Source organism: Danio rerio, chromosome 19 (assembly GCF_049306965.1).
Source record: "Danio rerio strain Tuebingen ecotype United States chromosome 19, GRCz12tu, whole genome shotgun sequence".
NCBI classification, from domain to species: domain Eukaryota; kingdom Metazoa; phylum Chordata; class Actinopteri; order Cypriniformes; family Danionidae; genus Danio; species Danio rerio.
In genome coordinates this window covers 46,410,817-46,437,467 of record NC_133194.1, presented here as the reverse complement: position 1 = coordinate 46,437,467, position 26,651 = coordinate 46,410,817, and the positions used below count along the sequence as shown (strand labels likewise).

The 26,651-nt window shown below is 35.0% G+C and overlaps 1 protein-coding gene across 1 annotated transcript; it reads right to left on the bottom strand.

Annotated features, from left to right (window-relative positions):
• Positions 1 to 31: 31 nt before the first annotated feature.
• Positions 32 to 24,185, bottom strand: si:ch211-199g17.2. Its single transcript, XM_017352311.4, has 14 exons — positions 24,110 to 24,185; positions 20,810 to 20,866; positions 20,111 to 20,182; positions 19,903 to 20,036; positions 18,089 to 18,202; positions 16,555 to 16,612; positions 15,141 to 15,224; positions 11,046 to 11,807; positions 9,573 to 9,689; positions 9,326 to 9,471; positions 7,395 to 7,508; positions 7,250 to 7,307; positions 4,543 to 4,626; positions 32 to 2,417 (listed from the first exon to the last, which is right to left on the bottom strand). The coding sequence occupies exons 2-14, from the start codon at positions 20,832 to 20,834 to the stop codon at positions 1,828 to 1,830; spliced, it is 2,358 nt and encodes a 785-aa protein (XP_017207800.1). The 5' UTR covers positions 20,835 to 20,866; positions 24,110 to 24,185; the 3' UTR covers positions 32 to 1,827.
• Between the last annotated feature and the right edge of the window lie 2,466 nt (positions 24,186 to 26,651).

Here is a 26,651-nt window from a genome sequence, read left to right as displayed (position 1 = left end):
ATGTTTAAAAAACAGATTTACCCAAACAATGTTTGTGAAAATACACATTTTATTAAAGAAGTATGTATTTGATGTTAAAATAATCAGTTATAATACAAATGATTTCACATTTAACACTTTAAAGTCAGTTCTGTCAGCCACGACAAAAAAATAAAACTTAAGAAATTGGCTGATTCTCAAAACATCTACTCTTGGTATAACAACAATATGAACATGTTCAGTAATAAAACCAGTGAAATTAACAAAACAACAAAAGCTAATCTGTGTTGCCTGTCTGTCTGTTTGAAACACATTCGATAACTATAACTTTGAAAGAAAGAAAATGCACTTCCAAGTGCTGCTGCTAACTTCAAACCAGGTGAATGAAAAGTATTTAACATTTAAACTAATAACAACATAACTTTAGCTTAGCTTATGAATGCATATAAACTAAATTTTCTTCAAATCTTCTAAAAATAGAGTTGACATCTCATTTGCAGAGTTCTGTACCAGAGATAAAGGAATTAATGCTTCAAAATATGAAAAGGAACTGGTATATCTGACCATCTGTTAATGGTCATTGGTAACAAACTTGCATTTGTTAACTAGTAAACAGCAACACGCTCACTCTATATAAATAAATGTTAACTTGTTTTATATATAGTTCTCCAAACAAAATATAATTTTTGAACCCAAATATGCATATACCTTAACTAAATGTAAATGTAATAGCAACTAAACGATTCTGCTAAATAATACTTAAAAAATAGCGCACTTAAAAAAATGAAGCCGTTCTGGGGAACAAAAATTGAAAGGCAAAAACAATTATGTGAAAAAGCTATTAATTAATGTTTGAGGGGTATTTTTCTTACTTTATTATGTTTCTTTATCTACAGTAGCTGGTGCTGATTACCAATCCATCACTTTTTAAAATGATTCTGGTTTAGGAAAACCTTTTTGATTTTGTTTTAATAAATGTTGTTGTTCTCAGAGAAGGGATTATTAAGATTAAGATTTTGTTTGCTTAATCCTGCAACTAAATGAGCAACTTTTTTCTCCAAATTGTAAATGTATGCTTATATCTGGAAAAAATATTGCAATGACAGTTAATGCTACTGAATGCAAATTAACAGGTATATTTACTATTTACACAAACAAACTGGGAACACAGAGGATTTAAGAAGAGAGCAGATGCGAAAGCCTCTAAATGCCATCATAAATCTTCTAAAATTAGCATTTTTCTATTTTTTTTTCTGTGTAGTTTTATACGTTTTACTTTTATGGTGATGAATATGTTATTTTCATTGCCTTTAAAGTCCAATGACAGCATATAAACATAGGAGACTGAGGAAAAAATGCTCATTTAGAGTTTTTTTGCATCTGAACTCTTTATATGTTTCTGTTTACTACAAAACAGCAATGCTATCTAAATATATACACACACACACACTCAAATGTGTGTTTGTATACATTTATATGTATGTGCGCATATATATCGTTTATGCATTACATGTACACACGTTTATGTAGTACACATATACATACCGTATACATGCTTGGGTTGGTGTCATATGTATGCATGTATATACATATATATATGCATACATTTATGACACCATCACATATGCATGTATACATGTACTACTGTATATACATGCAAACTAATAATACATAATCACCATCACTTTGATGGAGAAGGCCAAATTAAGTACACTAATGAAAACTTCACGTAAATTGATCTGATTAAAATCTGAAGTTGTACTATTTGGACTCAATTATTTAGCAAAATGGTTTGCTGCATCCTCTGCCAAATGTCCTTGTATTATTTGTTCTCTCGAAGGCTCAGAATCACCACCAGTACTGCATGTACCCTGCACACTCAGCGTGAGCACCTGCATCTCTGCTCTGCCATTGGCTGTTTCTGAAGTCCCAATAATTCTGCTCCGGCCAATCAGCACGCTGCACAGTGACCACTGGACCACAGTCCTCCAGCATCTGAGACCGCTCAGTTTGACTACTGAACAGCTCCGTGTGGTCAAACTGAGCTGGAATCACGAGCTGCTCAGAGTCTGTAGCCGTCAGTGTGTGGTTGTCCGTGTGAAGGAGTTCCTGCTGTGTGGTGTTGTCGACTGAGTGTGGACAGCCGTAAATGCAAAGCTGAGAACGTGTGTTTTGCTCTTCGATCTCTGGCGCTATGGTGGTCTTGTCTTTTAGAGGTGCTCTCTCGATGACAATGGGGGGTCCAGCCTGCAGAGACAGGCTTACCTTAAACACAGTCTTCTTTACTTCATTAGCACTGGTGTTAGGCATGTCAGGATTTTCGGTCTTTATTTTTTTGTGCATCTCACAAGTTGGAGCTTCATCTTGATCTTCAATGGGACGTTTCTTTGAAGGAGGAGGGATACATTCTGCTGGACGATTGAGAGTTGGAATGGGACCTTTGGGAAGAGAAGAATCTGTCTGTAATAATTATTTTTTTTTGCAAAAAATGCTTTTCTTCGATTTTTTTGTCTCGTTTCTAGCCCAAATATTTAATAATTCTTAAATCAAGACACATTTTCTAGACAAAAAAAAAAAAAAAATCTTGTTTTAAGAAATAATGTCAAAATTATTTTTAAAAAAGTTTTTCCGTAAAACAAGCTAACGATGTACACAAATTAATCTTATGTCACAAAAAAATAAACAAGAATATTTTTAAAGATCTTGATGGTTTGTCAAGATAAAAGTAGTCCAAATAATGGAAAATGTAGCTTTATATTTTTTCTCACAATTTAATTTCCTGGCAAGACTGATTAGTCTTGATTTGGACAAAATTGTTATATCCTTCCTTCCTTCATTTATTTTTATTTGTTCACAGAGAATATTTTTTGAATCATTTTGATTTATTTTTACGTAAACTCACAGTTTGTTGTTGTTGTTGTTGTTTGAAGCAAAAACCTTTGCATACTATTAAAACATAAGCTGGTTGACAAAATATGGGGATTTTGAAACGTTAATATTGTATGCAACATATTTAACAAAACATAACTGTGTGCTCCTACTCCGTTCAGTAAGTAGTAGCCAGTGCATAGTGCAAACCGTGTGGGCCAACATGCATTAGGAAGAAGGAAAGTTATATCAAAATCTGACTCCCCTTTGCTTGCAACTGACAGCAAGAACAAAAGTACACTGTAAAAATGCTTTCCGTGCTTAGATTTTTTGTCTTGTTTCTAGCCCAAATATCTAAATTATTAATTATTAAATCAAGAATAATTTTATAGACAAATAAAACATAATCGCCTTCTTTTAAGAAATAATATGCCAAAATAAAGTGAGTTTTTCCTTAAAACAAGCAAAATAATCTGCCAATGGGGTAAGCAAATTAATCTTATGTCAAAAGGAAAAACAAGATTATTTTGCTTACCCCATTGGCAGATTATTTTACTTGTTTTATGGAAAACTCACCTAATATCGGCATATTATTTCTTAAAACAAGACGATATGTTTTGCTAACCTAGAAAATGCTTGTTGATGTAAGAATTTTTAGATATTTAGACTAGAAACAAGACAAAAAAATCTAACTAAGAAAAGCATTTTTTGCAGTGTAGAAGTGTAGTCTGATTGACAAGCAGCACCTAATTATGTTCAAAAGAATTTAAAATGCATAAATAGGACAAATTTATACCCTATTTTGAAAATAAAACATACTCTAATAGGTAGTGTAATATACACCACAATAAGGGCAGTGTGCGGGTGAGAGCGGTGGCAGTGTTTCGATGTGAGCAGGTTATGTAGTGGTTATGTGACTGCTTGAGTTAGTTGCTGTATGGTTAAACAATTATAACAGTAAAAGTAACTAGGTTATTTTGTTTTAATAAATTAAAGAAATAAAATATTAATCTAATATTTTGGGCGGTTTTTAGGCTGGAAAATGTCAGCTATATCTGGCAGCACTGACTAAAATATATCACAATATAGACATAACAAAATTGAGTTATCTTACAAACCGCAATTAATTACATTTGAAAAGCCATTTTACATACGTGTACAGCATGTTAAAACAAAGTGACAAAATCTGCACAACCTAGGATACGGTTTAAAGATTTACAACGAGTACATTTACATGGACACCAATAATCTGTTTTTAATACGATTAAGACAAAACTCTGATTAAGAGTGTCATGAAATGAAATTACATGAAAATTTGAAACGTGGATAGTGGTGATGCAATAACGTTAATCGATCTGTGCTATAACATGTAAAACAGGATCATGAAAGGGACATCCAAAAAGCAACTCATGTAAACACCATCATATTGTCCAATTCAGATCGAGGCAAATAATTCGATTACTGATGTCCATACAAACGTAGTCAATGACAGTTAATTAGTATTCTGTTGCTGAACTGTGATCCTTAAATGCGGTCTTTTATTATCTACAAAAACATCTATACAATATCTATAAACAACATTTTAGTTGATGTCTTCCATAAATCATGGAAAAAGATATGAAATGAAAAATCTGGAAATAATAATAATAATCAAACAGGACATTCTGATGTTCAATAACAAGAGAAACTGATCACCTGTTATTCTGTCATTTCCTTCATTGAAAGAGAACAGATTTGTTGTCCACTCCACACCAACTCCACTGTTCACCACACACAAACCTTTTGAAGAAATAAAGTTGAAAATCAAATTATTAGCCCTCGTCAAATTTTAATACTTTCAAATATTGCTGTTTAACAGAGAAATCTTTTTTTGTGTTATATTTTGTTTTATTTAACATTTTTTAGAAGATATTTAACAAAAACTGTACAATACCAATAAAAAGAAAACAAAAGAAAAAAATACAATACAAAATAATTGACATTAGCCCCCCCACCCCAAAAAAAACGCCAAAAAAACGGAGGGATAGTCTCAGTTACCAAATACACATAAATATATATACACATGACAGATGTAACAAACAAATAAAAAAAAAACATGACAGTATTCACATTTTTACAAAGTCAGTGTCATGAATATATGAGTTAGAGATGGAAATTTCCGAATGTAAAATGCTAGATTCCCAAGAGTGTTAAAATAGGTCCCCATGTGGTTTCAGCTTTTTTCTGTAAAGTTCAAATCGTAGTCGTTCCATTTGAATGACATAAAGCAGCTCATACAACCTTCTCTTAAAACAGGGAGCCTTTGGAGTCTTCCAATTAAGTAAGATCATCTTTTTAGCTGTAACCATGATGGAAAGGTTGATGGAAAGGTGTCCATTATGTTTAAATATCCAAACATAGCCAAATTGGATAGTGGTTCCATAAGCACTGGAAAAGAACTCAAAAATGCTGGACCAAAACTCATAAAGAACAGGACAAAACCAAAATAATAATGTCCCCTCTGCTCCACCACATCTGTCACATATAGGAGATATAGATTGAAAGATTTTACTTAATCTAGTTTTAGAGAAATGAAGGCGATGTAAAACTTTAAATTGAATTAATTCATGTCCCGAATTTATTAAAGCTTTTTTTATTCTCGACAGGGCTTCTTCCCAGTTCTCATCAGCCACTTCTTCATTTAACATCTCAAAACAATACCAACACTGAGACTTTTTAAAAAATCCCATGCTCGTCATCTGATGGTCAACTATCGCTGTAGCCACTGAGATAGTAGCCTGCTTTTTTTATTTTATATGTTTGGTGATTGTTTGTACTGTGTTGATGGATGAGATGTCAGTCTGTTTTTATGTTCTGCAGAGCAGGAACCTGCTGAAAAACAGCATTCATGCTGAGTCAGGCCCGATTATCTTTTAATCTTTTCCTGTTTAAAAATTATAAATAAATAAATAACAGAGAAATCATTTTTGAACACATTTTTAAACAATAGCTTTAATAAATAATTTCTCATAACTAATTTCTTTTGTCTTTGCCATTACGTCAGCACATACTATTTTACTAGTTATTTTTGCAAGATACAGCATTCAGCTTAGTGCAATTTAAGGACATTTCTTGGTTAACTGAGTAACTAGGCAAGTTAGGTTTATTAGACAAGTTATTGGAGAACATTGGTTTCTTCTGTAGCCAATCGAATAACACTGACATCAGCATTTGTAATATAAATATATATTAGAAATTAAAAAATATACAATGGGAAAGTCTGTAAAAATATCCTAGTTCTGTTATATTTGAGGGCGGCATGATGGCTCAGTGGTTAGAACTGTTGCCTCACAGCAAGAAGGTCACTGGTTTGAGTCCAAGCTGGACCAGTTGGCATTTCTGTGTGGAGTTTGCATGTTCTCCCAGTGTTAGAGTGGGTTTCCTCTGGGTTCCTCCAGTCCAAACACATGTGCTCTGGGTGAATTGGATGAACTAAATTGCCTGTAGTGTATGAGTATGTGTGAATGAGAGTGTATGGGTGTTATCCCAGTAACGAGTTGGGGCTGGAAGGGCATCCGCTGCGTAAAACATAAGCTGGAATAGTTGGCAGTTCATTCTGCTGTGGCAACCCTTGATAAATAAGGGATTAAGCCGAAGAAAAATCAATAAGTGAAGTTTATTTATAAACAAATTTCGAGAGGATCACGTGCTTATGATTGTTCACAGCTGTCCAGCTAATGACTGATTATCCTATCAGACGATCCTTAACTCACTATAAGTAACCAGACTTTTTTCATCTCAATATCTTCGTCTTGAAGAAACCCACCCACCCATCCAACCCTACTTTCCTTCCTTTCAAACAGGCGTCACGGTGGCCAGCGATTAGCGCTGTTGCCTCACAGCAAGAATGCCCCTGGTTTAATTCCTTTCCAAACCAGACAGCATTTCTGTGCGGAGTTTGCTCGTTCTCCCCGTGGTCGCGTGGGTTTTCCCCGGGTCCTCCGGTTTCTTCCCACAGTTCAAAAACAAGCACTCTAAACAATTAATCCAAATACTTTAGCTAAACTCTTGAGTACACCTGCAACGTCCATATCTGACACTTAGCTACAACAAGCAAGAGGGGGAGTCATCGAGATCTACCTGAGCTCAAACTCCCCTCTCGCCTTGCAACGGGAGGGAGCCCAGGGCTCGAGGATCTTATAAGCTCAGAGCTCTCTCCCAGGACAGCACGCCAAACTAGCTTTATTATCAATCATCAGCTTAGTGTGAACTCTTGAAATGAATGTTATATTTGACAAAGGGTTCATCATTTCAAAGAAGAGCTCATCATTTTGCCTTCAACGGTAGAATAAGGAGTACAGTATTATAGGTTTGGTTATGAAATATCACAATTACATATTGAGCTTTTATCTGCAGTACTTACAGCTCTGATAATCCTTCTGCAATATATCATTAAAGATATGAACAGGCAAGTTCATCACCTGCAAACAACACAAAATTACCACAATCACATCATATCTAATTCATATATGATTAATATAGTTGATATTTTTAACATAGAAAAATACCTTTATATGTGGCCTTCCGTCCTTTTTCTCCAGCTGGAGAGCGATCTCTTCAAGCTGCTTTATTGTAAGGCCTGGTTTGGACTTTTTAAGCAAGAGCTCCGGATGGTGAGCTTTCTGCCAACATGAAGACATTCATAAAACTTAAAGTACACATGAAATCCAATCATAACCAACCATATGATTTGATTTTGTTAGCTCACACTGCCAGTTTTGTAGTGAACAATTAATTCCTGCTTGTCTTTAAGAAAACAAGTGTTTGTTCCTGTTTGCTTCCAGTTAAATTCTCTGATTAGGTCAGTCTGAGATGATAGGCGTGGCTAACATGCCTAACCACTCCCCTGTCAGTTTTGAAACCAAATCGAAATGGTGAGCAGAAGGTGTCTAGACTGTAATAACTCTCCCTAAACCATTTTCCAGATCTTTCTGAATGAAATGCCTACTTTACTACATCCAATCAGCTTGCAGTAAAAAAACAAGCCACGCCCACTGTTTTCTCATTTAATATTCCATATCACAATACGAAAAAAACAAAACAGTCGCATGTTCTGGTTCATGCAAACTTTAGAGAGCTTACGCAAAATACATTTTTATATTCTTAATATTCTGTGTGAGCGGGAGGTTGCTGAGACTTATTTCAGTATGTTGATGTACTTCCAACAGAAACTGAATATTGATTAGGGGGCGGGGCTTTCTTTCTGGGCATTATTCACTCGTAGCAAACTAACAGTAGAAAGGGTGTGGTTAAGAATATTGTGCTAGTATAATATAGCCATGTTGAATATTTGAACTTGTTGAATAATATATAATATACTGAATATTCGAATAAAGCCATGTTGGCTAATCAGAAGCCTGACAACAGGAGACACCAGGCCACAATTTGATGTCAAACAAAGGAGAATATTCCATGCATGCTGATGACTTGAGGTGTAAAAAAAAAAAAACAGCCACACTGTTATTGGATTTACCATAGTTTTAACAACCTGGCAGAAGTTTCCAAAACATCTTGAGTTCATTCATAATAGGGATAAAGTACATCCAGGTGGTTGTTCTCGCAGAGTAAAGCCAGACAGGCTTATCGGCAGCCCCATGCAAAGCTAAGAGTTTTTTTCTACAAAAACAACCATCCTGGATGTACTTTATACCACTTATTACACATCTACTTGACACACAACATACAAATTTGACACAAAACATTGTTCTGAGCCATAATAGTTTATTAAATCTTTAATTAAATGCGAAGCTGTCAGAAACTAATGTGAAGCATGTGGAGCACACAATACAGGGGTGTCAAAATTAATTGTTTCTTCAGTGCACCGCAATGCAGACGCGGACAATTCGTCATCGGTTCAGTAATAATCATAATCGGTTATTATGTACTGAAGTAATCTATCACCTATGTTGCTGTAGCTTACTATGGCGAGGGGGGGAAAAGCGCGAGTATTTAAAATGCTGTCTTTCACTGACACTTACAGCAGAAGCCCCTATTTCACTACGATTGAGAAAATGAAAGTAAACTCAATTTCTCTCTCTCTCTCACTGTGCAGACGTCTTTCCATGTTGGCGCTTTGCTTTCGTGACCATCACCTAGCAACAGCCGTAAACAAAACAGTAGCTCGATGACGCAAGCGTACCGAGGTTTAGAAGGAAAAAAGACAGTGTGAACACAAACCAACCGAGAAGGCGGCTAGGAGGGACAATCAAACTTGGGTACAGTCCAGGCCATTGAACCAAGTGTGAAAGCACTCTAAAATACCACAAATGACTGAAAACCACAGATTATTATTATTGTTGTCATTTTTCCTCGTCTACAAGAATATGTAGTGATTTTCAGCGCTAGATTCATGTATGAACATGTATGCCCCTAAGCTGAAGTGGTTTTACAAAAATTGTAATTCAGAAGCTGACAAAGTCAAGGTTACGGGAACACTTACCAAGTAGTTTCTCTGGTGGTCAGGGTTAATCAGGTGCTTGATTATTTTTTTTCTCTTCCTTATCTTTACAGAACACACCTGGCACAGGTAAAAACACGGATGTGCATTCCCCAGCACGCACTGGCACTTAATAACAGCTTGCAGACCTGCGACAAACAAGCTCACAGACAGTTTGGTGCAGTGAATCTGAATCATCTTTTGTGTGTGATTTATTGTGCAGGAATAAAAAGCCTGTGGACACACTCACCTATAAGAGGCTTTTGACCACTGTGGTTGACATTAGCCACATCTGAGGTGCGTTGGGGAGTCTGAGAGAACTGGGCAATTGGGTTTTGTGACATCAGATATTTGTTTTCTTGTTCCACTGTAAATATAAAAGAAAATTAGACAAACCCTAAGATAATGCATCTGCACTTTTCAATGGCTTTAGACACTGCTCATTTTCCAGGACATATGAAAACATTTTAAACATGTTATCAGCACAAACACAAGTGTCATAGACAGTTTTTTTAAAGAAAAATAATGTATTTTTAATAATTAGGTAGCACAGATGTTGCTATAAAACACTCACCGGCCATTTTATTAGGTACACCTAACCTACTGCTTGTTAACGCGAATTTCTAATCAGCCAATCACATTGCAGCAACTTAATGCATTAAGGCATGTAGACATGGTCAAGACGATCTGCTGCAGTTAAAACTGAGCATCAGAATGGGGAAAAAAGGGGATTTAAGTGACTTTGAACGTGGCATGGTTGTTGGTGCCATACGGGCTGGTCTGAGTATTTCAGAAACTGCTGTTCTACTGGGATTTTCACGCAAAAGCATCTCAAGGGATTACATAGAATGGTGTGAATAGGAGAAAATATCTGAGCGGTAGTTCTGTGGGCGCAAATGCCCTGTTGATGCCAGATCAGAGGAGAATGGCCAGACTGGTTCCAGCTGATAGAAAGACAACTAACTCAGATAAGCACTCGTTACAACAGAGGTCTGCAGAAGAGCATTTCTGAACAGACATGTCCAACCTTGAGGCAGATGGGCTACAGCAGCAGAAGACCACACCGGGTGCCACTCCTGTCAGTTAAGAACAGGAAACTGAGGCTACAATTCACACAGGCTCACCGAAATTTGACAATAGAAGATTGGAAAAATGTTGCCTGGTCTGATGAGTCTCGATTTCTGCTGCGACATTCGGATGATTGGATCAGAATTTGACGTCAACAACATGAAAGAAGAATCCATCCTGCCTTGTATTAACAGTTCAGGCTAGTGGTGTAATGGTGTGGGGGATATTTTCTTGGCACACTTTGGCCCATTAGTACCAGTTGAGAATTGTCTCAATCCAATAGAGCACCTTTGGAATGTGATGGAACGGGAGATTCGCATCATTGATGTGCAGCCGACAAATCTGCAGCAACTGTGATTTCAATATGGACCATGAAGGATTAAGGCAGTTCTGAAGGCAAAAGGGGGTCCAACCCAGTACTAGTAAGGTGTACCTAATAAAGTGACCAGTGAGTTCATTTGCATATGCCAAATAACGATGCAACACTATTTCACGCATATCTTTTAAATTTCATTGTAATAATAATTATAAAAAAATATACAAAATTATACAAAAATATAATTCTATATTTATTACATGCAATAAAAATCTTTGACCATGCATTATATGCGGAAGAAAAATACAAAATAAGAGTCTCAAAAACAAAAGTCATTACCATGTGCTTCCCAACTGTTGTTGTTGATTGGCTCCTGTGAATACGCCTGATCATGTGACTGATTTGGATGCATTACAGCAGATTCCAACACACCAATACTGTGGGGCTTCATTAAACTGGTGGACTTCACATCACTGCGTGGCTCCAGACCATTACATGAGCTTTCCTTTCTCAAATATTCATAGGTTAAATCCTGGGCTATCTCTGGTACATTGTGGCTCACAGTATAAGATGGTGTTTGGTATGGAGTGGTTTGAGCTAAACGCAGCGCATGGGTTTCATAACCAACTCCAAATGACTGCATGACTGTGTTCCTGTTGTCTTCATCAGAACACACTATGTAGTTCCGGCAAGGAGGTCCGACTGGGCTCCAATGTGTTGGTGGTCTTACTGATGAAACTCTCCACACTTGAGTTAAACACTGGTTTTCGGATGACATGTATGTTTGAAAACTCTGGTTTCTGTGTGGTTGATCCTGACTTACGTGTTGGCTGATGAAACTTCCCAGAACAGGAATTCTTGATGAAACATGTGGATCCACAAGACTGTTATGTGTAGATTTTTTCTGGCATATGAGTAATGGTTTGACACTAGGGATCAACGCATTTGGTGCTGGCCTGGTTGAGACTGTCTGAGGTTCAACATCAGCTGGACATTTTGATGGTATAGTGGACACATAATGGGTTGGATACAAAGTGGAACGATGTCCATTCCCATCCACGTTCCCAGACATCTGCTGCCATTCAACTTTGGTTCCATTGCCTTTCATAAACACAAAGATGCATTCAAATAGATCAAACAAGTGTGCAATACTTAAAGTCTTCAACAGTATTATAATTGTTGCTTTAAGGATGTTGAAGCTAAATATAGGTAGGTCCATAAATATTTGAACAGACACAATTCTAACATTTTTGGTTCTATACAGCGACACAAGTGATTTGAAATAAAGTGAACAAGATGTGCTTTAACTGCAGACTGTCAGCTTTAATTTGAGGGTTTTTACATCCAAATCAGGTGAACGCTGTAGAAATTATAACAGTTTGCACATGTGCCTCCCACTTGTTAAGAGTCCAAAAGCAATTGGGCAGAATAATAATCATAAAAGCTTTAATACTTGGTTGCAGTCCTTTGCAGTCAATTACAGCCTGAAGTCTGGAATGCATAGACATCACCAGACGCTGGGTTTCATTCCTGCTGATGCTCTGCCAGGCCTCTACTGCAACTGTCTTCAGTTCCTGCTTGTTCTTGGGGCCTTTTCCCTTTAGTTTTGTCTTCAGCGAGTGAAATGCATGCTCAATCAGATTCAAATCAGGTGATTGACTAGGCCATGGCAAAACATTCCACTGCTTTCCCTTCAAAAACTCTTTGGTTCCTTTTGCAATATGCGTTAGGTCATGGTCCATCTGCTCTGTGAAGCACCATCCAATGAGTTCTGAAGCATTTGGCTAAATATGAGCAGAAAATATTGCCGGAAACACTTCAGAATTCATCCTGCTGCTTTTGTCAGCAGTCACATCAATCAATTAATACAAGAGAACCAGTTCCATTGGCAGCCATCCATGCCCACGCCATGTCACTACCACCACCATGCTTCACTGCATAGGATCATAAGGAGTTCCTTCCCCATACTCTTCCAATCACTCTGGTACTAGTTGATCTTGATCTCATCGGTCCATAGGATGTTGTTCCAGCACTGTGAAGGCTTTTTAGAACTCTTATCTGGCCTTTCTGTTTGAGGCTCACATCTTGTGGTGAACCCTCTGTATTCACTCTGTTGAAATCTTCTCTTGATTGTTGAGTTTGACACACATACAACTACCTACTAGAGAGTGTTCTTGATCTGGCCAACTGTTCTGAAGGGTTTATCTTCAACAGGAAAAGAATTCTTTGGTCATCCAAAACAGTTGTTTTTTTTATGCTCTTCCGTGTGTTTTGGTGTTGCTGAGGTCACTGGTGTGCTGTTTTCGTTTTTAAGAATGCTCCACACAGTTGTTTTGGCCACGTCTGATGCTTTTGCTATCTCCCTGATGGGTTTTGTTTTGTTTTTTCATTTTGATAGAGACGGCTCTTTGGATCTCATCTTGAGAATTAACAGTAACAGATTCCAAATGAAAATAGCACACTTGACATGAACTTTAGACCTTTTATCTGCTCATTGTAATTGGGATAATGAGGGAATAACACATCTGGCCATGGAACAGCTCAGAAGCAAATTATTCAATTGCTTTTGGACCCTTAACAAGTGGGAGGCACACATGCAAACTGTTGTAATTCCTACAGCGTTCACCTGATTTGAATGTAAATACCCTCAAATTGAAGCTAACAGTCTGCAGTTCAAGCACATTTTGTTAGTTTAATTTCAAATGCATTGTGTTAATATATAGAGTCAAGAGCATCGATGTCCCAATATTTATGGACATAACAAATGTATTTCAAGTATGTCATTCGCTATAATTACAAACTAACTAAACAAATGATCTTGAGAGTCTAAAAGCACTGTGATGAGGCATTTTATCATACTAATTTAACTTGATTGAAAAATCCAAAACATCCCTGAGTTTCTCAGCAGCAGAAATCATCACAGCTGGATAAACGTAGAGCGCAGTGAATGGGCGAGTACAACCTATATTTTTTTTTGCATTCCTGCTTGCTCAGATAATAAAAGAAAAACTGATTAATGATGTTTTCAAGACTTTCAGAAGAAGGAAAACATTTGTGTGAGACTGATAACGGCAGTCAGAACGAAAAACGAGGTCAAATTTACTGTCCCGCCCCCATAGATACTGCATTACAAACAACTCGCATAAGCTGTAATTCTTTCTCTTCTTGAGACAGTATCATTTCTCCAATGTAATGCAAATTGCAAGCTCGAGGCAAGGCTGTGTCTTGTACTGCATGAATGCCTGGGTGATACTTTCAGGTCGTTTAAGGCAGGTAAAACCTCAGAACCAGATCTTCAACTAAACTTGTCATGCCAGTTGTTTTGTTTCTACTAATAAGCCCTGCCACCTAAATTGTGTATTTAACTGAAAGCCTTGCTGCACTACTTCAGAATTTTTGACAATGAACACAGCAATGGTGAGTTCCCATTAAAGGGTTCTGCTTTGAAGATATCCAAAAGCCTCCTGGTCTTTCACGTCTTTACTTCACAACAGAATGAACTGGGTTTATCAATGGATCATTGAATCAATGACTCATCGTTGAAATAGTTCATTCACAAAGACTGTCACCTACTAACGCTCAAATTTGTGATTCAGTGTGGCGTGGTGGCTCAGTGGGTAGCACAACTGCCTCACAATTGTCAGTTAGCGTTTCTGTGTGGAGTTTGCATGTTCTCCTCATGTTGACGTGGGTTTCCAACGGGTGCTCCGGTTTCCCCCACAGACCAAACATATGCACTGTAGGTGAATTGAATAAGCTAAATTGGCTGTAGTGTATGAGTGTAAATGAGTGTGTGAATGCAAGAGTATATGGATGTTTTTTTCCTTCGGCTTAGTCCCTTTATTCATAAGGGGTCACCACAGTGGAATGAACCGCCAACTTATCCAGCATATGTTTTAAACAAGCAGATTCCCTACCAGCTGCAGCCCAGAACTGGAAAACATCCATACACACACATACACTACGGCCAATTTAGTTTATTTAAGTGACCTATAGTGCATCTGTTGGGACTGTGGGGCACCTGGAGGAAACCCATGCCAACATGGGGAGAAAATGCAAACAGAACAGAAATGCCAACTGATTTAGCTGGGACTCAAACCAGCGACTTTTTTGCTGTGAGGTGACAGTGCTAACTATTGAGCCACCGTGTCACCCCAACCCTGTGTCATTTCAGATCAAAAATAAATTAAATAATTAATTAAATAAAAAGTGCAGATTTAATAAACATAACTAAATTAGAATTTGCCAGGGGTATCAATAATTTTGGCCTTGACTGATATTCATTCATTTTCTTTTCGGCTTAGATTCTTTATTAATCTGGGGTCGACACAGATTTATATAGTATTAGATATAATATATACATATTCGTTATTAATATTGCACAGCCCTAATGGAGCAAAAATAGTCACATTAAACACACTGTAGTAATAATACCTTCTGATTGGCTCTGTTGAACTGTGTGTAAATCCCGTGCATTAGGCTTTGGTTGCTTCTTTATCTCTTTCATCTGAGCAAAAGCTACAAACATTGAGAAAAAGGATGTGTTGAGGGTTAAAATAGGCACACATGTCAGAAACTTCCTTAAATTCTAAATTTCATAAAGATACAAAATTGTGGCAGAAAAATGTGACGACATCAGATGTGAACAAACTTTTAGATCAATCACTTCCCTTCTGTTGTCACTCAGGATTAAAGGGTCATGACACCCCCCACTTTCGGTTCGGGTCTACCTCAGAATTTTTTTTTTTTTTTTTTAAAAGATGCATCATAATGGGCGTGGAGCTCGCGAGCAAAGGGCAGGAATGGGCAGAGCCAGCAGGGAAGAAGGATGGGAGCAAACAACTGTTGTCAGTTAGCTCACAAAATGAGACACAAACCGTGAGGAGATCCATGTTTTTATAGTTTACCAAGTTAAAATGCAAAGAAATAAACATTAATTTAATACCCTGGTACATTTGTTATTCATAATTTTATATACAGATAACCACAATTTATATCATTATAAAGATAATCCTGTTCATATAAACACTATAAATGAGGACTTTTCCCTCAATCTCCGGGTCTGCATGCAGACTCAGTGCAGCAGGTCTCTTTCCCTGTCTATTTTAACCATTAGTCCTGTTGGTAATCTAGAGGATTTAGACGAACACAACAGCACGGTGATGTGTCTAAGTGTGAACGAACTCCTGATAAAAGACAACGTCCGCCATTCTCCAATTCTTGTACTGTTCCCCCGACAAAAATGCTTGCTGGACACAAACAGCTTTGCTGTATTGGCCCTGACAGCATCGTGGGGAAAAACATGCAACAAACTCCGTGGATCATGGAAACAAACACATTACACCCTTCATGAACTGCTAACTACTGTGTGCTCTGGGTCTGTGTCTCACAGCTTGGCACTGGCAGGTCTGCCTTGCCTTCGGAAAGCACACGCAGTCATGAATAATTAAGAAGCCGTCTCTTCTCATAGGATAAGAAAACTCCGCTATGAATAATAATGAGAAACCGACGCGTCATCTTTGCACTTGCAGTTTTGCGCTACGTCGCCGATTTTGATCCGCCCCAAAAATCATTTTAAACCCGGAAGCAGAAATTAGCAGACAAAAGCTCAAAACTATCTAGTTTTTCCCACAATTAAAGCTAACAGGTGCTAACATTGTCTTAATTGATGCTCAACACAAACAAATCTGTTAACATCTCAAAAAAAGTACTCAAGGCTTTTGTGAACCTTTAAAGCGTCTACTTACTGTATATAAATATAACTGAATGAGTTTTTAGCTGAAACTCTTTCCCATAACTGTTGAATAAATGAACGCTGAAGACAAAACATCAAATATAAAAGACAGACCGTCAGGGAGAGGAGCTGAGGTGATCTCCTTGTAGACAACTTCATCCACACACAGAACCTTTCCAAGTGCAGAAAATATAAGGTTAGTTAGGAATATTAGAAAAACATGACATTGCAATGTTTTATTTTACTGCGATAAATATTGTGATATGAATAAATACAGTTTGACAAGATGAATAGCTCTATTTGGTAGTTTTCTGGGGAGTCTAACATTATTCAGGTACAATAAAAACAATGCAGAAGAACGCTCTGTCTCATTTCTAGTCCAAACATTGAAAAATACTTAGATTAAGTAAAAATATTGTATTATTTTCACCTACAGAAGAAATAACTTAAAATTAAGAGTTCTTTCTTAAAATAAGCTAAATGATCTGCCATTAGGGTGAGTAAAACAATCTTGTTTTTGCTTTGAAATGTAGAAATTAGGACTAGAAACGGGACAAAAGTTCTATTATTTTGCATAAATTGTATAAATTCTGAATACATAATTAAATGCAATTAATATTTGTTACACCCAAAAACATCATATTTTTTTGTGCTCAAATGTTTTAAACTTTTGAAATGCCTTAAAAACACTTGCAAATGATAAACCTTGGCTACATTATGATCAAACTTAGCAGTAAACCGCTTGTTATTTTTAACTATAATTCATACTAGGTCTGCACGATATTGCAAAAATCAGACATTTCTGCAATATGTATTGCGATGCGAATACAGTTTTACCAGGTGACTTAAACAAATTTAATAGGAAAAAAATCTTAATTTCAGATGAATTAAGGTGATTTTGTAGGGTATATATAATATTTTAAATCTTAAATAATATATAACAAATACATTTTAAGCATAGATAAATACCATATAGCAAAGATAAAAGTGAGTTATAGTTTCCTGGAGCGTCTAAGAGTATTGAGGTATAGATATTGAATAATCAACACTGCAATGTCTCATAATGTAATCTTCATGAAAGTAAAAACCTTATAATTTCTTTTAGCCTAATGATTTAAACTCTAAACTACTGAAATGTTCATACAACCACATGCCTTACAGGGATAGTTCATCCGAAAACGAACTGAATGATTTACTCATCCCTTCACTGGTTTAAAACATTTATGAGTTATCAAAATATATCTTTTTTGTGTTCAACATAAAAAAGAAACTCGTAAATGTTTGAAACAAGTGAACAGTGAAATGAAAATGGTGAGTAAAGTTACATTGGGGGAGCTATCTCTTTAAAAATGCATGCAGATAATAAACTTTTACTCTATTATGATTCAACTCTGCATAGGTTATAATCAACTGTATAATCCCAACTCAACATTGCTTATTCTGTAATGTGACTATTACAGATGCAAACATTGCGATATCGATGTTAAAACGATATAGTGTGCAACCCTAATTCAAACTCAACATTGCATATCTTGCGATGCGACTATTGCAGATCCGCACATTGCGTTATTGATGCTGAAACGATATACTGTGGAGCTCTAGTTAGGAAGGCTATGTTTTAACACTATTGTATACTATAAAGTCTCACCTGAATATCTCCTGTTCCCTCTTTCTTTTCAACCATTTTTGCAATTTCCATTAAATGGCGAGCCAGAAGAGTCAGGTCTGTGTCAGATCTCCATCCATGCTCATGAAGCGATTTCTGTTCAAAATAAATAAACACAAAAGAAAACTGATATAACTAGGATCAGCAGACATTAGGTTTGGTCAAAAATGTTTTAATGAGTTTAATTAATGATCACCAGAAGCCAATAGAAAAATCAAGTAATAATACAAATAAACAAGGTAAATATAGAGAAAGAAATCTGAGCCAAAATAAAAAAACTTACCATTTCAAAAGCTACAAAATGCAATATCGATGAAACTATTAGTATCTAGATAGTATAAAGAGTATATAGATTACTTGATAAAAAAAAAATTCTATATCAAAATCTGCTGAATTCTCATATTGAATGTTAATGTTTTACTATAGTATTGACAATTACTAAAAGAAAAACACCCTGTATAGAATGGTTAATATTCATATCTCTTAAAAATGCTATTAAAAGAATGATAATAAACACGGTTTCTGCATGTTTTATCAAGTCCGACTTAAGACTTTAAGACCATTATGAATGAAATCTTAGACTTATACAGAGCTAAACACTAATGGTTATTTCTAATGGCCTGGTTGGGCCAGTAGATGTTTTTTTTTTGCTTGCCACAAAAAAAATAAATAATTAAAATTATTTTTTAGCGACATACTTTAACGTGTCAAAACAAGTAAATCTCTAGTTGTATACACTATTTTTAACATTTTTTTTTTCAAAGTATATTTATTGTGGAGACAATTACATAAGTACTTATGTAAAAAATATATATTTGTTGGCTTTTGATCCAAATAGATGGAGTATAACTCCTATTCGTCCTATTGCAAAAAGTTAATAATAAAAACAATAATAATAATTTTTATTAATACTACAATAATAATAATAATAATAATAAATACTATAGAAATAATAATAATAACTGCATAACATATAAAATATATAATTTAAATATTCTAAGTAAACATATACTTTTGAAGGTTGGTTAAACTCAATTAAATAACAAATGCTAACATTTATATTTGAAATACATGTAAAACACATTTAAATAGATTACCTATAATAACAAAAAAGGGAATACTATATAATATAAAAATAATAATTACTGCATGAATGAATGAATAAATAAATACATTTAAATAAAATTATTTCAATGGGCCATTAGTAAAAAAAAGTTCATATTAATAATAATAAAAAGAAATACTATAATAATAATAATAATAATAATAATAATAATCCAAATTGACTGAGTATAACTCCTATTCAACCTATTCCATTTCTGTTATAAAACCTTAAGTTTCATGTCTATATATAAATTGTGTTTACTCGCCCTTATTTCTGTAAAAAGTTTTTGTATGAAAGGAATTGGGTAGCTTTACTTGGACAGAGGAAAATAAAGACCTGGTTAAAATGATTTTAGACACACAACAAATTTTTGAAATTTAAAACATTTAAGGCTTTTTAACACCCTGCGGATACCCTGATAAATAATAGATAATATATTAATTAATTTAATTCATTAATACTAATTTTAAGTATTGCTTCTGGGTGAGAATTAAAACAAATTTATTATAGTAAATCATATCATACATAATTAAGGCACTTAAATGTTTAAAAAAGTTACACGTAAGAGAAAATTAATACTATACTTTTATATTCAGATAAATGAAAATAAATTCATATACTAATATATTCATATAAACACATGAATTTATGAAAACAGTCACCTCAAAATCTCAAAAAAGCAATCTCTTACAGTGTAATTGTATTTGTGAATGCTGCCCATGATGTGGTTTCTAACGTCAGCCTTGGTTATTCTCAGAAAGCAAACATCACAGAAGTAAACTGCAGGATGTCTGTGTGTCAGCACCTCAGTGATGGAGTTTAGACCTGAAAAATTTACATCGGTTCAAATATACACACACATAAATCAGATGTTAGCGTAGTATTCAGATCTCTCTTACCAATGATGGGCTGTGCTCGGCTCTGATTGTCCAGATATGAACGCAAGGAGTTGTACAGGCGACTGTGCCCACCTAGAACACAACATGCCATATTTTTTTGGTCAAATTACGGCTGAATATTATAGAAAAATTAATGCAATATCTTGTTTTTTAGCGAAAAAAAACAATAGGAATTTAGATTAATTGGGTTCATTTTAGAAAGGTGTAAATCATGCATTAAACAGTTAAAATAATAAACAAATTGCTAGCAAAAATTACAACAGAGCGAAGAAAAAAGTGAAATAGCAGTGCTTTTAGGTTTTTCGGAGAGTCAAACAGAATTCAAGTACAGAAATCGAAATGTAAATTGAAATGTAAAAAACACTGTATAGTCTTCAATAATTCAGAATTAATAATTCAGTAAAATTATTCTTTGTTAAAGTTGCAAATGTTTGTGCTTGTATGCTTTAAATTCACTTGAAATGCCTTTAAAATACATACAAATGATAAAGTATCACTCTGTCATTGTTATACTTAGCAATAACACCACAAATCTCTTGCATTCTTGCATTCTACTATAATCCCTCAACATTGCAGATCCTGAGATAGGACTATTGCGGACAAACACATTGCAATATCCATGCTGAAACAACACATTGTGCACCCCTAGGTCAAATGTTATGTAGTTGGAGGAGTGCGAGTGTATTAGTCAGAGCAAACCTGCTGGGCAGCTGGAAGAAAGCATAACCGGAGTGCTGAAAAGACCACCAGAAACAACTAGAGGGCGAAAGAGAGAAGGAAAATAATAATCTTTAGATTAGCTAAGCTTTCATTATATACACAGGTATGTTCATAATAGCAGGTTAAGTTTAAAGTATGCAATATCTGACTTTTTAAAATAGCTAAAGACTTGGCCTTTTGTAGAATTAGAATTTTTGGTTGATAATATTATGATGCTAACCAATTACTTGCTTAAATGTAGGGTTTTTTTAACCCAACACTTTTTCAGAAAAAATTAAGGGTCTTCTTTAAATGGCTGATCTTTATGCATTATAAATATTTCTAAGTAATTTCTAAGATTCTAAGAGATAAATTAACTTAAGCAATCTTTTGAAGGTCATTTTTAAAGACTTGGGCCCCCTTTTGTTTTTGTACTGTATGAAATTAATCATTCCTATTTTTTTTTATCTGTATTTATAATTTATATTTGTTTATTAAGGTTTGATGTTATAAGTATTGTATTTTTTCTTCATGCTGCTGTAACTTTTAACTGTATTAAGGTTTTTAATACTATTGTTACTTAGTATATTGTTTGTTCTTTCAAGCAAAAAAAAAATTAGACAATATATAAATAATATACAAATAAGTTAATTAAATAATCCCCATATTCTTGCATAATAAAACAATAAATACATAAATATGCTTATAAATAAATATAGATTAAAAAAACACGAATTCCAGCATAAATTAATATAAAAGTAGTACGGGCAGATTATTCTTTAAATAAATTACGCTGATGTTGGGGAATAAGAAAATGCTGAACTGAAAATAGATTTTTCCCCCCTTTCAAACAGCACTTCTAATTATTTATATATTTATTTATGCAGGAATTAATAGTTAATAAATTATTAATAATTCCTGCATAAATATATAAATAATATACATACATATACACACACACACACACATACATACATACATACATACCCACACATTTACTTATTTATTTGCGTATTTATTTTTTTAATTATGCTGGAATTTGTGTATTTATTTATTAGTTTATTTATATGTGTATTTATTTAATACATTTTTTTGCAGATTTTGTCCTCCATACAAACTAGCATACTTATTGTTAGGACAAAAAGACTTACTCAAATTTACTTTGAGACAAAATATACATTATTTTTAAGGGTTTCTCGCTTTGTGTGTGAATAGCATATCAGGAAACGAGCCTTACATTTGGTTTTAGAGAGATATTTCAACCAAAAATAAACATTCTGTCATCATTTACTCTTCCTTCACTTGTTCAAAACCTATTTGAGTTTCTTTTTTTTGTTCAACACAAAAGAAGATATTTTTAAAAATGCTGGTTGCTGGGACCCATGTACTTCTAGTATTTTCTCCCTACTTCAGAAGTCAATGATTACCATCAACCAGCATTCATCAAACTACAGTATCTTCTTTTGTGTTTAACAGAAGAAAAATTGAGGGAGAGTAAACAATGAGGTTGTTTTCATTTTGGGGTGAACTTTTGGGGTGAATCTCTTTAATAAAACTTTTAGGTATTTGTTTTAATTGCAAACTTTATCTTTCTCACAAAAAGGAATCCCTGAAGGCAAAAAAGAGCTGATAACGATCAAGGCCTGTCATAAAACATGTAAATGGGGGGTCTGCTAGCTTTCACACCAAATAGACTAATCTTTTGCAGTCGTCCACGCCATTTACATACTGTGTACTTCACTTTAATCTAAAAATGTATTTTAATTCTTATATGAAGTGTAATTCAATATGTTGAAAACTAATTTGAGTTTATTTCTTGTTGAAACACAATAGAAGATATTTAGAAAAATGCTGGTTGCTGGGACCCATGTACTTCAAGTATTTTCTCCCTACTTCAGAAGTCAATGATTACCATCAACCAGCATTCTTCAAAATATCTTCTTTTGTGTTCAACAGAAAAAAGAAAAAAAAAAGAGTGAGTAAATTTAGGTAATTTAATTTTTGGGTGAACTCTCTTTAACAAAGCTAATCTAATGCTAAAAAACAAAGAAAGGTATTTGTTTTAATTGCAAACCTTATCTTTTACACAAAAGGGAATCCCTAAAAGCAAAAAAAGAGCCGATAAAGATCAGGGTCATAAAACGTGTAAATGAGGGGTCTGCTAGCTTTCACACACCATAGACTAATCTTTTGCAGTCGTCCACGCCATTACATACTGTGTACTACACTTTAATCTAAAATGTATTTTTTAACTATTATATGAAGTGTACTCTTATGTTCAAAACCAATTTGAGTTTCTTTCTTGTTGAACACAAAAGACGTTTAGAAAAATGCTGGTTGCTGCGACCCATGTACTTCTAGTATTTTCTCCCTACTTCAGAAATCAATGATTACCATCAACCAACATTCTTCAAAATATCTTCTTTTGTGTTCAACAGAAGAAGTAAAAATTGAGGAACAGTAAATGATGAAGCTGTTTTGTTTTGTTTGTTTTTTTGGGGTGAGCTTTCTTTTTAACAAAGCTGATCTAAGGCAAAAAACTATCAAATGTATTTGTTTTATTGCACAAAAGGGAATCCCTAAAAGCAAAAAAAGAGCTGATAAAGATCAGGGCCTGTATTAAAATGTGTAAATGGGGGGGTTTGCTAGCTTTCACACAACATGGGCTAATCCTTTGAGCGCAGTCGTCCACGGCATTTACATACTGTACGATACTTTAATCAAAGTTGTATATTTTAATAATTATATAAAGTGTATTTTCATCTTTAATAAATATTCATAGGGTGTGACAGTTCCTTTAACTGTTAGTGCTAAAAATATATCCGTGAACGCGGAATAAAGTCAAAAGCTAACATTTGTGATGCAACAGATACTGACAGATCGCAATCTTTGTTTTTATAACGTTACATGAAGATATATTAGCAGAAATTATCAAACATAATCGTCTCATTACGTTACGTGAAAAGAAAAGTATAACGACTTCGTAAATCCAGTACTACGTTACATCATTAAAAGCTTAATTTGTAGGCACAAATTGTATTAACTATCATTAACAGTTTAAATCTTAAATATTAAAGTAACATTAAACGAACACTATTAAATTAGCCACATGAGGGAACTGGGTTTTTTAAAAGGAGTTGGATAATAACGGTTAGCAAGTAACGTGAAAGTCATTAGACTGTTTGTGAAGCACGTGCGGCTATCTTGTCGATACATCCAGAGAACAAAACTAAACTCAACAATAACTAAACATTAAGACGTCGTTTGACAAAGAGTTAATATGATATTCTGCTTGCCTACCTGCACGCTTTTCTAGCTTCTGTGTGAATCGAAAGGCGAGTGTGCTGTTTTTAGAGGCGTGTTCATTTGAATATTCATTAAAACGTCACGACAGCTTCGTGTATATTCAAAAGCAAAACTTATTTCCTGTCATTCAGCTGAGAAAGGAGAAACGAAACTTAATTTCTCCACTTTTAAAAGCTAAAAATAACATAATTTACATGTGAACGTCGAAGTGTAATCACACTGCTCTTACAGAAGGATGCTTATTATCATACTTATTATTAGCATTGTACTTTAAGCTTGTTAAAGAGACAGTTCACCCAAAAATGAAAAGTTCCTCGAGTGATTCTAAACTTAGGCCTATATGAATTTCTTTCTTCAAAACGAGTATTATTTTGGGGTAAAAAGCACCATTGGGGTATATGCACACAGACTTTTAATTTCAGCCAGCCTCTGCCCTTCCGTTGAACTGTCTTTCCATTATAAAATCGCCATGTTAAAGGTCTGATTTCTTTAAAAATCAGTGATCTTCACCGCCTGATTGATATATGATATAAAGAGGATATCAGACTGGACAAGAAGCACTGCATTAGATTACATTTACCTCCGCCATGTCTTTAAAATATGACCTTTTACTTTACCTCATTATTTTCAATGGAGTTTCTCCTTACACGGTTGTTCATCTCGTTTTACGCTTGAATGACTAAATGAATGCTTAAGTCTATTTAACTGAATGTATTTACATTATAACATGCTGTAAAAGAAACCATATGAAATTGAAAATAGTCACATTAAGCTTTCACCGGAAGAAATTATTGGCTAAACACTAGCTGTGCATATAAACCATTGACATACATTATAGCACAGGTCTCAAATCCTGTTCCTGAAGGGCCGCAGCTCTGCATGATAAAGATTTTTATTTACTAAACCTATATGAAGACACATTTAATTGGGTGAGTGGAGGGCCCTATGAATCTGCCAATATATGTCTTTGAAAACAGGTGACAGGTTAAGGCAAAGGGGTCATTAGAGCGCTAGAGAGGACTTGGGGATGCAACGAGAACCATCTGTGTCAGAAAAGCATGAAATACAACAAATTGATGAGAACAGTGATATTTACACAGTCATATAATTCTAAAATTAATAGTATTCAATTCAATTCACCTGTATTTCTATAGCGCTTTTACAATGTAGATTGTGTCAAAGCAGCTTCACGTCAAAGATTATAGTTTATAATCTAGATAATAATAATAATATAGAGTTTAAGTTCAGTTTAGCTCAGTTTGATGAGGTTTAATAATCACTACTGAGAGTCCAAACACTGAAGAGCAAACCCATCAATGTGCAGCTCTACGAGTCCTGAACCATGCAAGCCAGTGGTGACAGCGGCAAGGAAAAATCTTCACCAATTGGCGAAAGTGAAGAATTAAAAAACCTCGAGAGAAACCAGGCTCAGTTGGGCACAACCATTTCTCATATGCCCAAATGTCTTGTGCAGAGCTGCAGTCTAGGCACTGAAGCCTGGAGAATGCTGGACATCAATGAGGACTTGTCTGTCCCTGGAGCGTCACAGGAATCAATCTCATGTTCTCCACTCCTCCAAGACTACCACAGCAGGATACGGCCTGGTCCAGGATTGTGGAAACCTTGGGATCATTTAGTCGCTGGTCTTGGATCACATCAGTGGCGCTGCATAATCTCTGGGGGCCTCAGGATGTGTATCCCCAGGTGGAAATAGAGAATAAAGAGGATAAGTAGCATAGCTGCTGTTCATATGTAAATGAGATGCAAAAAACCTGCGTGGAGCACATTCATGCATCATACCGCTATGTGTAGTAGTACTAGTAATAGCAACAATAGTGATACCAGAATTGAAAAAAAAATATTTAATCAAAATAACATATAACCCAATACATTGGGTTGAAATCAACCAAAGTTGGGAAGGTGCTATAATAAACTGTAGTTGGGTTATATGGTGGGTTATTTTTACCCCAACTATTTTAACAGAGTAGAAGGAAACTTTGGATCAAATGGAGGATGAGTAAAACAATGACAGGATTTCTATTTTGAGATGAACTGCCTCTTAGTATCGTAGGCCCATTTATTTCATGCATATTCTTATTATCACTCGTAGGCCCATTTATTTCATGCATATTCTTATTATCACGTTTCTGTTTTTGTTTCAAACAGGCCTAAATGTAGTATTTTTTTCCACAGAAATACGCAGCTCATAACACAAAATATTATTTTCAGAAACTGAAATTTGCTGTACTTTTCTGCTATTTCAAACTGGTGACAAAACCACAATTATTTCTTCGCCTGTCATATCTAGTATCCCAAAGGTCACGGTGACATGACCTCATTTTACCCCGTTCCACCATGGTAGAGAATACGTTCTGTTAAAGCTAACAATAATAAGCTCTATTTGTCCTTAACTCGTCAGACATAACATCTGTTGCAGACACAAGAACATTTTAATGCTTAAAAAACAATCAAACAACAGTCCAGGCCTCTTCAGTCACATAGTCCAAAAGGAGTGCAAAAAAAGTCCTTGTTCTCA